Genomic DNA, 14,152 nt, shown 5'->3' with positions numbered 1-14,152 from the left:
ATGCAAATAAAACAATAAACACAAAGCCCAGCTGATTTGAATTTTTGCTTCCATAATATTTAATTATTCATAAACCACTCATGTTGAAAAATTCCAAACAGAATAAAAAATAAAATAAGACATTCCACTGGTGAACACACTTTCTGGTGTGGTGGCTGATAACTAATAACGTTATAACAAATGGAGCTGCTTGACTATATTTCACCCTTTCCTCTGTTAACCACCCCCCTCAAACTCCCCACCTCTAAATACACATAATGATCGCATTTGCCAACGAGATTAATTGCCTTCCTCAGTGAACCAGCAGGATTTCAAGTCTACGAATATTTAAAAATCAAACCTCCAGTGCAGGAGTTTTGCAATTTAAATGGGTGTTATTGAGCGTATTTTCACATTTACAAATCCTAAGAGATGTATAAAAATGCTGGCCTCATTAAAAGAAAAAGTACAGTTTAGAAAATGTTTGTGAAAACTCTGAGGATGGCGGCTCTGTGTTCTGCTCCGTAAAGCATTCGGTGCCTTTGGATTGTGTAGTGCCGAGGGCTGATTACAAGGGGTCATTTCCCCCTGATGGCAATTGCTGCTTATTTCCCATTTGATTCCCGCTTCCCTAACTTTCCACAGCCAAGAGGCCAAGGGAAGGCCAGCCACCTACACAGCGTTTTAGACTCTCTGGGGGGCTCATGGGAAGGAGACCTTTTCCCCTGGTTATTTGTTTCCTTTGCAGGGTGGTGTAGTAGAAAGGACACTGAATTTGGGTTTGGTTCCTGGCTTCCCCTGCATTCTAGCTATGGCCCTTGGGCATGTCACTGAACTATTTTCTGAGACTCAGCTTGGTCGGCTTGCTCAGGTATAAAAAGGATGTAATAGGCCTGAATTTAAGATTGCTTTGGCAGTGACATAAGATGAAAACGACATGAAGATTCTTGTGAATGATAAAGCAGTATGTAATGTTGATTACATAATGTGAAAAATAATACAGTAGAAGGAAGTACTTAGAATTTCAATGAAATGCCTGAAAATCACTGGGCAGGATTTATACTTGTCCCCAGGAGATGGAGGAAATAGAAGGTGAGTGTATGAAAATACTGGTCTTGAGTGGAGAGGACTCACTCTGTACCAAATCTGTCTCCTGAAGTAACCATGAGACTATTAGCAGCTAGCGAGATATGGATGGCCAGGCTGAAAGGACCGTGTTGGTAGAGAATGTGCATCTACCAAACTCATGTCTCCAAGCAACTAGGCTTTCTCCCTCTCTGAATTGCCAAAATTCTCCCATCATCGATAATCCACATTCCCACTACTACTAGACTGTGAGTATTTGCATAAAGCTCCTATCCTACTGCCTATTAATTCACAAGCATTCATGTACAGCTCCATGGGGGATAGAAAGAATTTGGAACTTTGACTTGTAGTTTTGCATTATCCACAAATGTTGCTTGTGGCAGTCTGTTTGTCCACATGGCCTTCCACCTACCCTTCTTCCTCACATCTCTCATTCCATTAGTGACCATGCTGTCTCAGGCTGGCCTCCTCCTGCCTCTTATATCCCCAGCCACTTTGCTAGAACCTTAGTTCAGGCCCACCTGGAATGCTTCCCTTGACTCCTCTTCCATGAAGCTTTCTTTGGTTCTCTTCCCTGCCTCTGCAGAATTGGCAGGCTCACCTTTGTCATTATTTTGTGCTACTCTATCCCTAATGAGAGCACTTTTGTTTCCTGGCCTGGGATGCCCCAGTGCGTAGCACACTGCTCGGCACATAGTAGGCCCACAATAAATACATAAAAGACCACCAGCAATGAAAGGTAGCACGTGCCAAGTACTAAGTGATGAAATCAGACAAGATCCCAAGAGTTCGGGAAGGGTCATGCTGGAAGGGTGGCCTGAGCAGGGTGGCTGGGTGAAGGGCCTCATCTCAAGATGCCAGCAGAGGCTGATTTCTCCTTTCCCATTGCCCCACTCAGTCGTGCCATCCAGCCCCACCATGGCCTCCTCCACAAGCCTCCCCTCCAACTGCAGCAGCTCCTCGGGCATCTTCTCCTTCTCACCAGCCAACATGGTCTCAGCCGTGAAACAGAAGAGTGCTTTTGCACCAGTCGTCAGACCCCAGACCTCCCCGCCTCCCACCTGCACCAGCACCAACGGGAACAGCCTGCAAGGTAAGCCCCACCCACGCCAACAGAATGCCCTGACTTCACCCCCTTCCCCCGACCCCCCAGGGCCTGAGGCAGATGCGTCACTGGTGCAAGGGCATCAGCCTTGGGCCAGCCTGCTTCTCTCTGCCCTCCTTTCTTTTGTTCCTTTGTGTTCACTGTCCTTGGCCCTGGGCCCTAGCCCCTAGCCCCACGCATCCCTCCTCTACTGGAGTTGCCTGAGCAGTCCTCTTTCAACTCCAGCAATTCTGCTCAGGCCCGGGATTTGCTTGAGAATACTGTTTCCACTTACTAATGTCATCATTTCTCTTTTCTCCTCTTTCATTCCCTGTGGTCGCCATAATCAGACCAGTCTTTTGTGGACTCTAGCAAGTTCTCCACTGCAGGGTCTCTCCCGGGACTGGCATTCTCCTGAAGTAGGTCACTCAACCTTCCCTACCTGTTGACTGTGTCAGCGTGAACGTATGTGGGGCTGATCACGGGGAGTGGGTGAGCCATGGCCTGACCAGAGCCCTGAGGTTAGAGCATTATAGACCAAAGGCCCAACACTGACTATTGGGAACCAGAACCCCCAAAATATGACTAGAGTATTCTGGGTCATATTAAAATTGTTCAATATTTGTCCCCATCACGGAGTATGGAAAATAAGAGTCACCAAGAATTGAGGTGACCTCTCTATTCATTGAGGGAAAAAAACCACCCTTTTTAAAATGGGTCCACTGTGTCTTACATTTTTCTTACGTGCTGGTACCGTTGACCTGCACAAGCTCATTCATCCCTCACAGCAGGAGCGTGTGTTGGGCATTCAAAGCCCCTACGTTATGGATGAGAAAACTCGAGGTTAGGGAAATTATGAAATTGCTTGATTTCTGGCAGTAGTGTGTGGCCAAAGCTGGCTTCAAACTCAAGCTCAAAAATTCATCTCCTCTTTCTTTCTCCCAAGCACTTTATTACTCAGAGGGGGGTAAAAAGGATGCATCCAGGATTCCTAAGGCATCTGGCAGGGAAATAAGATCAATAAAATAATCAGCTGCCATTTATTTAGCACTGAACCGTGTTTCAGGCGCTGTGCTAAGCACTGAGCACGCTTTATCTTACTTAATCCTAACAACTTCCTAGTGAAATATGAGGATATTATGATCTCCATTGTACGGATGATAAAACTGAAGTTTAAGGAGAGTAAACACCTGCCTAAAGGCACAGCCTGTAAATGGTGGAGATGAATATAAACCCCAGCAGAGTCTGCACCCCTAACCCCCACACAGCTCCCCACAGTGCCTTCCTTCATTGGTTGTCATGCCATCTTCACTGATGGAGGTCAGCCATGGGGGTCGAGAGGGGTCAGGAGGGTTGCATACCCATCTGGGATTTCTCAGCTCTGTTTCTTACACACACACACACACACACACACACACACACATTATGTGTATGTATGTTATGTATATGTATATCGTTTATGTTATTTATACAGAGTATACATGTACTCGGTACTGGATGCTTTACATTGATATAATCTTATATTGATTCTTTCAAAGAAACTATGAAGTCAGTACTATTCCCTTTATATAGATGGGTAAATTCAGGCCCAGTTTGCTCAAGGTCACACGGCTATAAATAATAGAGCCGAAATTGAACCCAAACTGTGTGACTCCAGAACCTGAGCTTTCTAATTACTCTGCCTTTCAGACTCCATGCAGGCTCTGCTAAACATTCTTCAGAAACCTGCTGGCAAAGCTGCCCAGCACAGCCAAAGTCATGCCCAGTAAAACATGCTTGTGTCCCTCCCTTGAACATGCATTGGCAAAGCCATCTTCGAGGGCAGAGGAAAAGAATCTGACAATGGAACTACATTTCAGACAGTATTATTCACAATGCGTCATGCCCACCCCTACAAAGGGGAGCTACCCATTCATACAAATCTGACTCTTTTTCAGCTAAAAAGAATGCTTTGTCACCCTCAGTACACCTCCAGCTGGCAAACTAAGGATGTAATGCCTAAGTATAACTTTTAGTTTAAATAAGGATAAAAAATACGGAAAGCAGAAATCTGCCATTCTTGAGTTGCTTATCACCACCCTCGTTAAACAAAGATTTGATATCAAAATAAGGTAGAATGGGGTTTGTAATCAGGAGCTGACAGGTGGTGTTTGAGAAGAAAAGGCCCATAGCTCTTGGAGGGTCAGTAGCTGTATTACTGGCCAGCGGTGACATAAGCAGGTAGCCCTTAGGCAAGGCCAGGTCTCTTCTTGCCGTGTAGACCAAGCAGGGAGCAGGAAGGGACTCAGCCCAAACTGCAGAATGTCCTGGATTTAGGGGACATCTCTCTGCTAGTGTGTGTGTGTGTGTGTGTGTCCGCATGCATGTGTGCATGCACGTACACACACGCACACGTGCGTGTACAGGTGCTCTTAAGTAACAATGAAATGGCTTCAAAACAAGGACTCATACAGAGTTTGTTCATTTGTTATCCAGGGCATTTCTAACCCAAGTCTTCACAGGCTCCAAGAGTGCAGAGACCATTCTCCCCTGTTCTGATAAGTGGCTGAATCACCATCTCTCTGTCACATTTTTCACTTATGGCTGCACAGTGGGGAGGGTTCGAGGTGAAATTCAGGGCCACACTTTGTGCTGGATTTGCTGTTGTGGACGACATTGCCCTTTCCTTCTAATTCAGCATGTGTTCAGGGGTTTCTTTCTGCTGTTTTTTTTTCCCAACACAGTCATGTACCAAACATCCCTACCTTTGAGGGACGCCAGGGGAGGAGGTATGAGTAGAGAGATTCAAGTCAAATTAACTGACACCATTTTCCTCTAAGCTGTCCTGTCCCTGTTCCTGCCCACTCCACTCCCAGCCGCCGCACTCACCAGGGCCCCCATGCCTGGAATTGCGCCTTGGCCCTCTGTACCCAATGCCTGTGGCCGGAGGTGCGCTGTGCCACTGTTCCCCGGGAACTCCTGCCTGAGGTCTCGGAGTCTCCCCTGACAAAAGGGACGCTGGGACGTGGGCTCCTAGACCTGTAACTGGAGAATGACCTCATTGTTAGCTTTCTAAACTCTGCTGGTCTGTGGAGAAAGGGCATAGATGGGTTACAGAAAGGGGGTGGTGAGAGCCTCTGAAGTGTGACCTTCCTCCTTCTCCTTTTCATTGTTATAGTAATTTCATGTGGGCCCTCCTAGTTCAGAACTGTGATCATTAAGACAGGGCAAGTGATGAAAGAAGTGTTGATCAAGCAAATTGACATACAAACAAGATCAGAGGTGACATGTTTAGGCTGTTGAGGGTTTTAAAGACCTGTGTACCCCCAGCTACCACTCTACTAATTGTACTGGTTGTTTGTTTGTTTGTTTGTTTTGCCAATTCCTTAAAGGCCTTTTTCTCAGCAGCCCTGTCATGGCCTTCTCTAGTGACTGCGTGTATGTTTATTCCCCAACGAACATGCACTGCAATCTCCCATGATGGTGATGATGATGGTCACAGCCGCTGGCATGGGAGGGCTTGTTCCCAGCCTGGCTTCTGCATTATATCATGTATTCTTCCCAGCCATCCTTGATGTAGGCTCCTCCTTGTCCTCCTTCTACAGATGCAGAAACCAAGCTTTAGAGCCAAGATGGCTCATCCAGAGGTACACAGCTAGCAAATTGGAAGAGCCTGGGGTTAAAAGCCTGGCAGACTGATTACTGTGTAAGCCCCTATGCTATGTGGCCACACTAAAGTCAAGCCACTGGGTGAGGTCCATGTGGACTGCAGAATCCTGACCTTAAAATCTTTCCCTGGGGTAAAGGAAACATAACACCACAGTAAAGCAGGCAGGTCTGTCTGGGAGAGGCTGGGCACCCACCTGTGGAAATTCAGAGGAGGGGAAGATTAAGGGGAATTCAGAAGAGCCTCACAGAGAAGGGTGCCGTTGAACTGGACCTTGGAGATAGGGCAAGGGAGACTCAGGCAGAGGGAGATGGGGAGGGGGCATCATGTCAAGGAGAGGATTAAAGATAACTGGAGCCAAAGAGTAATGTACAGTAACCAGCAAGCCACTCGGCATCCCGGAGCACAGGGGCCAAGAAGTGGGGATAAGGTTAAGCAAGGAAGTCATAAACTCCATTCTTTACAAAGATTTTATGATTCAAAGTTCCTACTGCGATTCCAACTGGCTTTCTTTACCAGGTAGATAAAACCTTGGACAAATTACCATATGTCTGAGAAACTTTTTTAGGATAAAACGAATCTTATCTCAGCACTTCTGGAATCTCAGAAGATATACTATTAAAAAAGTGTAAGTGTTGTGGTCAAACAAATCTAGAAAGTGGTGCTTACTGAATCCCTGTCTTGGAGAGACACAGTGTACCTAAGTTTATTAAAAGCTCTGAGACATCCTGCAGTTAAACAAACAAACAAACAAAAAACAAAACAAACAAAAAGTCTTCTATTTAGTTCTTTAAACTTATTTGCCCAGAGAACCCTTTTCCAAATGTGAAGACCAATTAATATCCCATGGAAAACTTTGGAAAATGTGGCTGTATTTTGGATTTAAAGAGAAAATGCAGAGAAATCTTCTCTGTTCCTATCTAGGTAAAGTCATTGATAAATACTGATCCTGACTCCCCAGGTGTGTCTATTTTCATAGGTCAAGGGTTCGAGTGACCCACTGTGCCCAGCCATTGTCCTGGAGAGGTCCTCTCCCTTCTCCTAAAGCTTATGCTCCCTAGAGCATGGCTACTATGCAATTTCAGGCCTCAGAGGACTTCATTAATCAAGAGAGAGGCAGCCCCAAGGAGGCTGTCACCATGCGATTGGACCTCCCCCCAGGGTAGTGATTTTAAACCCTAACCATGTCCTGGACAGTCTCTGCAGTGAAAAATTAAAAACAAAAGACCAGAGTGATTTCACAAAAATTGTACCCATGCACTGAATTTTTTCTTTCCTCACCTTATTATAGCTCAGGCTGGCTGGCCCTACCTGACTCTAGATATCTTGCAGTCCCACAGCGATCGTGTGGAGTTGTCTTTTGCGCCATGTACATGCTCAATTTGTGCAAGATATTCCCCCTATTCTGTTCCTGATTAGCTCATAATTCCTACACATGTGGTGGTTCGAGGAAGACCACATTCCACCCTCACTCCAAACTCTCCCAGCTCTGCAAAACTTTTCATTTTGTCTTTGTTCTTACCAAAATGTGAAAACCCTAATGAAAAATGCATGGCCTTTCAAACCAATAGTTTTCTGAGCTTCTGTCAGAGAACATGATCACCCTGCCGCCGGGGAAAATGGCAGAGCCACCTCGGTCTGATGATGTCCTGTGAAGTTTGGCATGTGTTACTCTCTGACAGTGTTGTGTCTTTGTGGAAATCTTCATGGGCCTGACTTGGGCGAGTCAGTGTGCCAACGGCTTTTCTGGAACTTTCCAAGCCTCAAACACCCATCCCTCTCACCCACGTAAGTAATCTTGAGGATTGAAGCACAGATACAGGAAAAACAGCTCCTATAAACCCAGGAGCTTCCCTGCAGTCATGCAGTGGGATTACTTTATAAAAAGGTCTCTTCACAGGTATAGCAGCTTACAGACTACAAACAGCGATCTTGTCCTAAAATGTATTCATCAAGAAGTGTTCTGTACCTGGAGTTTAGGAAGTCACAGATGAGATGTAGGGAGCTGTGACCCCAGTGTTCTATGCAGAGTGTTGGGTGCAGGTACATATGGGTCTTCTTCTGGAGAGAGATTCCATGGTGTCTACTAGGCTCTACGAGAAGTCTGAGGGCCAACAAAGGCACGGTAGGAAGGTATGGACAGGCCAAAGCCTCCCCCTAGATACCCTCCAATATGTCTGTTTGTTTTTAATTTTAACTGTTCGCTAACATGTATAAACTGGGCTGTTTTGTATTTTAAAACATTCAGATCTCCATTTTCTCTTGAAAGAATTCAGAAAAGCTGGTGGTTGTGAGCAGGCATTTCTGCACAGCAGCGTTGGGGGAGCCCGCTCTAAAGAAGGCATGCCCTTGGCAGAGTCGCTTTGATCCCTACCGGGGCACATCGCTCACTTATGTTCCCAGTCTGGGCTCCCAGGGCATTGGAGTCTGCACCCCCTGTCATCCAGATTAAGAAGCACTGTTAGCTATGGACTAGCACATCAGTTAGCTTTGCTTTATAACTTTTAATGGGGCCCTAGATTGCTAGATCTTTTTTATTTTTTTTTGTTTTTTGTTTTTTTCCTTCTGGCCATCCAGAATTAAAAAAAAAATCCTGATGTTTTCAGGGCCCAATTAATAAACTTAATAAATGTTGGCCAGACCCACTGACCAAATCAGCAGGAAGTTTGTCAGTTGTCTGCTTTGCTTTGCATCGTATTGACACTGCCTGAGCTACCCGGCTGGCTGTCCAATAGGGCACTGCCCTTTAATGCCAGGCACACGAAGTAGATTTTGGTGGAAGGCAAAAGTAAGATTTGCTTCTCTTGCCAGAGGCTTAGAACTCCCACAGAAAGACCTGTCTTTAATAAGGGTGCTGGAACCCACCTCCAGCCTAGATGAAAGATCCTTAGGGAGGCAGAGCCGGGCTGAGCTGTCACAGTGCAAAGAGCCCCTGCCCCCTTGCCTTTGGAGCTATAGCATCTTGGAGTTTCAAGTTAAAGCTTGGGTTGAAAATCTGAGCTCCCTGTTTCAGTCAGATCTAAGGCTCACTTGAATCTTAGGGGGACTGCTTTTCCAACTGATCTCGAATCTTTGGGGGTTTAAGTTGGCCTGCATTTGGCAAGAGACACTTCCTGTTTCTAAGAAAAATGGCTTATGAGGGCTTACGAAAAGACTCCAGGAGCTTTTGGACTGCAGAACGGCTCTTGCAAAACAACATTTGGATGATTTACGTGTATATGAATCAGAAACATGTGGATTAAATTTCCCTGTGAATACAGATGGGTTTAAAAATTAACGGAAAAAGTGTTTGGCAAAATACATTTTTTAATTGAATTTAAAATGTTGGGGGTGGGGGAGGGGAAACAAGAGGGGTGTGGGGACTGCAGGGCTCAGGGGCTCACCTAGCCTCCCCGTGTCTGCAGCAGGATTTGTAGTAGTTGGGGTTTGCTTTAAAAAAGGCACATTCTTTTGGACTTGAGAGTTGGGACACGAAGAGAGCCACTTCCTAGACTCAGTCATCACTGACAAGGACATCAATTTAAATTTAGAGTTGCCAACAAAAAGAAGGCAATGACTTTCTCTCTCATCTTTGGAAGCAAAAGATGGCTGCCTCTTGCTTCTAATGGACGCATCGCTCTTACCCCAAAATATTTCAAAGTTGCCATACTGTTTTAACTTTCTTATAGACATCCCTTCATTCCTCATGCTCAGCATATGAAGTATGCTGTATGGGGTGGTGCCTTTTTGATGTAAGAAGAAACACAAACCAGAGATGTTAAACAATTAGCATGAGGTCACACAGCTAGTTTGGCAGCAGAAGGGATGGGTTAAAAGTAATAGCAGCTAACCTCTATGAGGTCTTTACTGGAGCTGACGCTGGGCCAAGCACCACACATATGTTATTTTATTTAAATCTCCAACAACCCTAAAAATATCACTGCCCTTGCAAATACCGTTAACTGCATTTTCTAGCTGAGGAAGCAGAGGTTCAAGGAAACAAGTAACTACCTCTGGGAGACATACTCAGAAAGCAGGAAAGCCAGAGGTGGAACAGTGGCCTGTCGGATTCCGTGCTTTTCTAAATACCACTGTGTGCGGGCTTCTAACTCAGAGCACTTCCAAAGATTTTTTGATTACCCCAAACTGATTTCGTTTCCCCCAGGATCTCGCCCCAGCTTTCCTAGGCTATAATTTTCTAAGAACGTGGTCAGACCATTCCAGAACCTTGAGTGCAACAGTAGTATAGGAGACATCCTGCAGGTTCATGCAAACCTGCCTTCCCCTCCTCCTCCACATTTTCTCCCAGCTTCATATTCCCCAGAACAAGGCCTGAGGTGGCTGGCATTTCCTTCTCCCCGGTATGAGGGATGAAATATAGACATTCAGATTGCTGTTCTAGTATTCAGTCTTCGCAAATAGCACAGAGCCGTGGGATGAACTAGTTTTTTATTTTATATTACGGAAGTCACAGGGAGGGGCAAAAAGAGGGACACATTGGAAATTCTCACTAGTTTGCAAGGTTTGGGGCTGCAACTTTCCCAGCGATATTCAAACTCTGCAACTTTCCAGTTATATTTTAAGATTGAAATCAGATTTGGAAGGATGTTTAGCATCTTCTGTTCCATTAAAGACACATACACAGGCTGACTTATCATTTTTAATAAAGTACATGTATATTTTCTAACAAAAACTCATTCCAGGGGAGATGAGAGCACATTTGTGACTAATATTCAACCAACATAGTGGTGTGTGGGTGTTTTTTCCCATCTTTTTTTTTTTTTCCTCAGTGAGAATTTTGGATGCAAAACCATTGACTTTTGTCTTCTTTTTCCACAGCGATATCTGGCATGATCGTTCCTCCCATGTGAAAGAATTGCCTTGAAGAATTTTATTAATGAAGAGGTTGGATTCTGCTACAGAGAGTAATCTGATACAAGTCCCCGAGTGGAACTTTTAACTCAGGCCTTTTTAAGAGGAATCACAATAACTGCAGATTTTTAAACAAACAATATCACCGACCTTGCAAATACTGAAATTGGAAGGGTTCTGCAAGTGCAGTGTTGGTTAAAAGTTGTACCTCCCAAGTATTTGGGGGATATATTTATTCTGTGTTGATAAAAGCAAATCCACTTTTTCATTTTCTTTCTTTTTTTTTTAAGCTTAACTCTGCAATCATTTGTCTTTTATAAACCGTAAAGCTGTATACAAGGGACACTATAAATAAGACTCCATGTTTTAATTTATGATGTTTTTAAAGCTGTGTAAAGGGAGAATGAAGTGGTGATATTTACAAAAAAGTAAAAAAAAAAAAAAGAAAAGAAGAAAAAAAAAAAAAAAGCTTGTATGGGACAGAATAGGAATGCCAGTTAGATTTTTTAGAAAACTAAGGGTCGGCTTTTGCGCCTTAAAGCATATCAAATGGTAGTTAGCTCAGACAGTGCATTTTCAATATCTAACTTAACATGCCATCCCTTAGCAGTGCAAGCTTATTTATCTCTTTTGTATTGTTGTCTTAAGTAACTGTGTAAATAAATGCAGCCTGGAAAGTTAAAAAGTGATGTAAGTGATCACATTTTTCCCTTCTACTCAAAAATCCAGTGCCTCTAGACAGATTGTTAAAACTGAATATTTAAACCTGATATAATTCTCTCTTTTACTTATGTCAACTTCTTCTGAAGCCAATGGCCTCTGGAGAGCTTGATGGCACACATACTGTGTGAGAATCCCCTATGAGACTGCACGGAACAGGGTCCAGGCACAGAATTAGAATTCCACATTTTGCCCTCCAGTCATCAAGCCAAAATCCCACTCACATGCCGCCATTTGCAAGTTTAAAGTTGACTCATCCTAAATGCTGACTTCATACCAATCCTCCAAAAGCTGACAAAAGCAACATGGCAGGTATTTCGGATTTCCCATTTGAGATGACACCTCTATCGGTGACCCTCACCATTTGTAACATAATAGATTAGAGGGACAGGTTAAGTGCTTTGGAATTCAGAGTAAAAGGAAACTGGGAGAAAGGAGAAGAAGGTTGAGAGCTCCAAAACATAGTTCTCTGTTCTATGGAATTTTTGCTCTCATTATCTGGGAAGTGTTCTTAAAAGTAAGAATAAATAGCAAAGACGCAGCAAAGCTCTGAGGATGCGTTTGCCTGATATTTTTTTCTTTGCTGTTGTGTTTTGTATGTAGTTATAAATACTGTAGATTTTTTGTGATTTTTGCCAAAGTCGTCGTTCTATTTATACATTTTAATGTCTTAAGACAGTTTTTCAATATCACAAAAAGATTTTACTGCGTATTTTGCAAAGAAAAAAAAAAGCTCACTACCTTTAGCTTGCACATACTTGCAAAGTTAATTAAAAGGCTTTTTGTTTTCAAGGGGATTTTGTAAAATATCCATATAAATAATGTATTTATCTTTGGAATTTGTACATTGCTTTCCCCTTCTTCCTTTTCCTCCCACTCCCAGGTTATTTTATTGTGTACGTTTGCTATGTGAAAAGTGCGTATTTGTTTGGTCACCTACAGTTGTATTAGCTGTTTCAATGTGATTTTTAAACATTTCATTTATAGTTATTTTTAGTTTTGTTTTAAACCATGCTTCAATTTTTTTTTATTTCCACCCAAAAGCCATTGTCTATTTTTGTATTATTTGTAAGTTAAGAAGTTTTTTCCAATATATGGCAAAAAAAAAAAATAGTAGCATATTATTCTTGTAGCATTTAGTTCTGTAGATTAAAAAAAATGTATCCTTTGCTTTGGAAGCTTACAAAAAAAAAAAAAAACCCTAATGCTGTTTTACTCTATTAATATGCATGGAATCTCTCCCTTTGGAGTGACGCATTTTGTGCATTGAATTTCGGGGGAGAAACTTCATAGAAATCAATGAACATACTTTCTTTCCTAAGTCTGCTTGTATATTTCCTCTGTCTTTCACATAAATATAAACCAGCAGATTGGATGCCTTAACAATGCAAATCATATTCATTTCACTTGTACATTGTAACTGTGCACCAGAACTGTCAGTCATCACTAACATTCTAAGAAAAAAGAAAAAGAAAAAAGAAAAAAAAAAAAACAAAGAAATGGAAAAGCACAAAAGAACTGTTTTGTTACCTTAAGACAATGTAACTTTTTCTAGTAGAGCAAGAAATTTACAACAATGCTGCAACTGTGCATGCCCCCATATGGATTTTGCAATGGTTTTCACTAGACTGTCAGAGTGCGATTTTTATGGGTTGGGGCGGGTGGGGGAGGGGGGTTGTGGGAGGGAAGGGAGGGGGAGGAAAGCTGATTTTTCAAGGTGAGAAATAATAATAATGATGATTAATAATAATAAAAAAACTGGAAAATGTAAGCAAGGTGGACGCATTGCTTCTCGGTACTCAGAAAAGTTGTCTGAATTCGTGTGGTAAGCGCTGGCCTGAAGATGTATACAATTTAAAGCCATATTTTGTCTGGTGAGCCCCTTAACTGTTTGTGAAGGAATGGTCAGCCGGTGAGGTGTCCGGCTCAGACCCTGACAACAAACGCCACCCATCTGTCAGCCATGTGTAGTGGTTAGAACTTTTCTTGAAAGTCCAAAGAGCCTTTAAAATGTGTATAATTTGTATTCTGTTGCCTCTATTTATATTGATTAGATGAAAAGATGTTCTGGCCCTCTGACCCTCTTTCTTCAACACAAAACTTCTACAAGTAAAAGATGTTCCCCTAAATACAGAATATGGCTTTAAGAGGAAAATGAAATAGAGAATTAAGATTTCAGTTTTGGGGGAAAAATACAGCTTCTGGATGACTGGATTGCCTAACACGCCCTGGCCTCACATTGTACTAGGATGCAGCTTAACGAAGTCATCTCTGAGTCTACTAACCTTTCACCTTCCTATCAAACTTTTTGAATAGACACACACTGTACAGTTCAATTGTTAGAGAACCTAACTACTGTAGAGATTGTTATAATTTTTTTTTTTTTTTTGCAAAAATTCAAGCTGTAAAAACTTTTCAACTTTCACAATATTTAATTAAAGTTACTTCCTGTCTGTGATGGCAGCTTCTAGTTGTGTATTCATTTCAATAGTTCAGATGAGCCAAAGTCCAACATATGTAGAAGGTCTGTGTTTGCAATTACTCAGACCAGTGTTGACACCCAGAGAGAAGAAATCTGGGTAGTCCTGAGACACCCACTCTCTTTCTTTGTAAATCCGTGGGGATTTGCCAATCTGGGATGCAAATTGCACACGCACAGCGTACTGCTGCCCTCTGGCGGCAGCAGATGGATGCGCACATGTGCACACTGGCCCACAGAGGAGCCAGGAGCCTCAACGATTTTACCAGCCAAGCAGTGCAATCCCCCTATAGTGACTGAATTGTGA

At 43.0% G+C, this 14,152-nt stretch overlaps 1 protein-coding gene across 8 annotated transcripts in view; it reads left to right on the top strand.

The window, feature by feature from the left end:
• The window catches only part of EBF1 (EBF transcription factor 1), a 391,381-nt gene extending 377,557 nt beyond the window's left edge, over positions 1-13,824 (top strand). For 4 of the 8 annotated variants that reach the window (XM_060634863.3, XM_060634862.3, XM_060634861.3 and 1 more), the window contains exons 15-17: positions 1,964-2,158; positions 2,500-2,568; positions 10,614-13,824. In XM_060634863.3, coding sequence (XP_060490846.1) covers positions 1,964-2,158; positions 2,500-2,567 — 263 coding nt within the window. In that variant the 3' untranslated portion in view covers position 2,568; positions 10,614-13,824. The remainder of the gene's footprint in view (positions 1-1,963; positions 2,159-2,499; positions 2,569-10,613) is intronic. The other 4 variants (XM_060634867.3, XM_060634866.3, XM_060634864.3 and 1 more) reach the window with 1 other exon arrangement.
• Positions 13,825-14,152: the final 328 nt, after the last annotated feature.

Source organism: Panthera onca, chromosome A1 (genome assembly GCF_046562875.1).
Source record: "Panthera onca isolate mPanOnc1 chromosome A1, mPanOnc1 haplotype 2, whole genome shotgun sequence".
Classification (NCBI taxonomy): Eukaryota; Metazoa; Chordata; class Mammalia; order Carnivora; family Felidae; genus Panthera; species Panthera onca.
The sequence above is the reverse complement of the archived record's forward strand: the minus strand, read 5'-3'. Positions and strand labels throughout refer to the sequence as shown.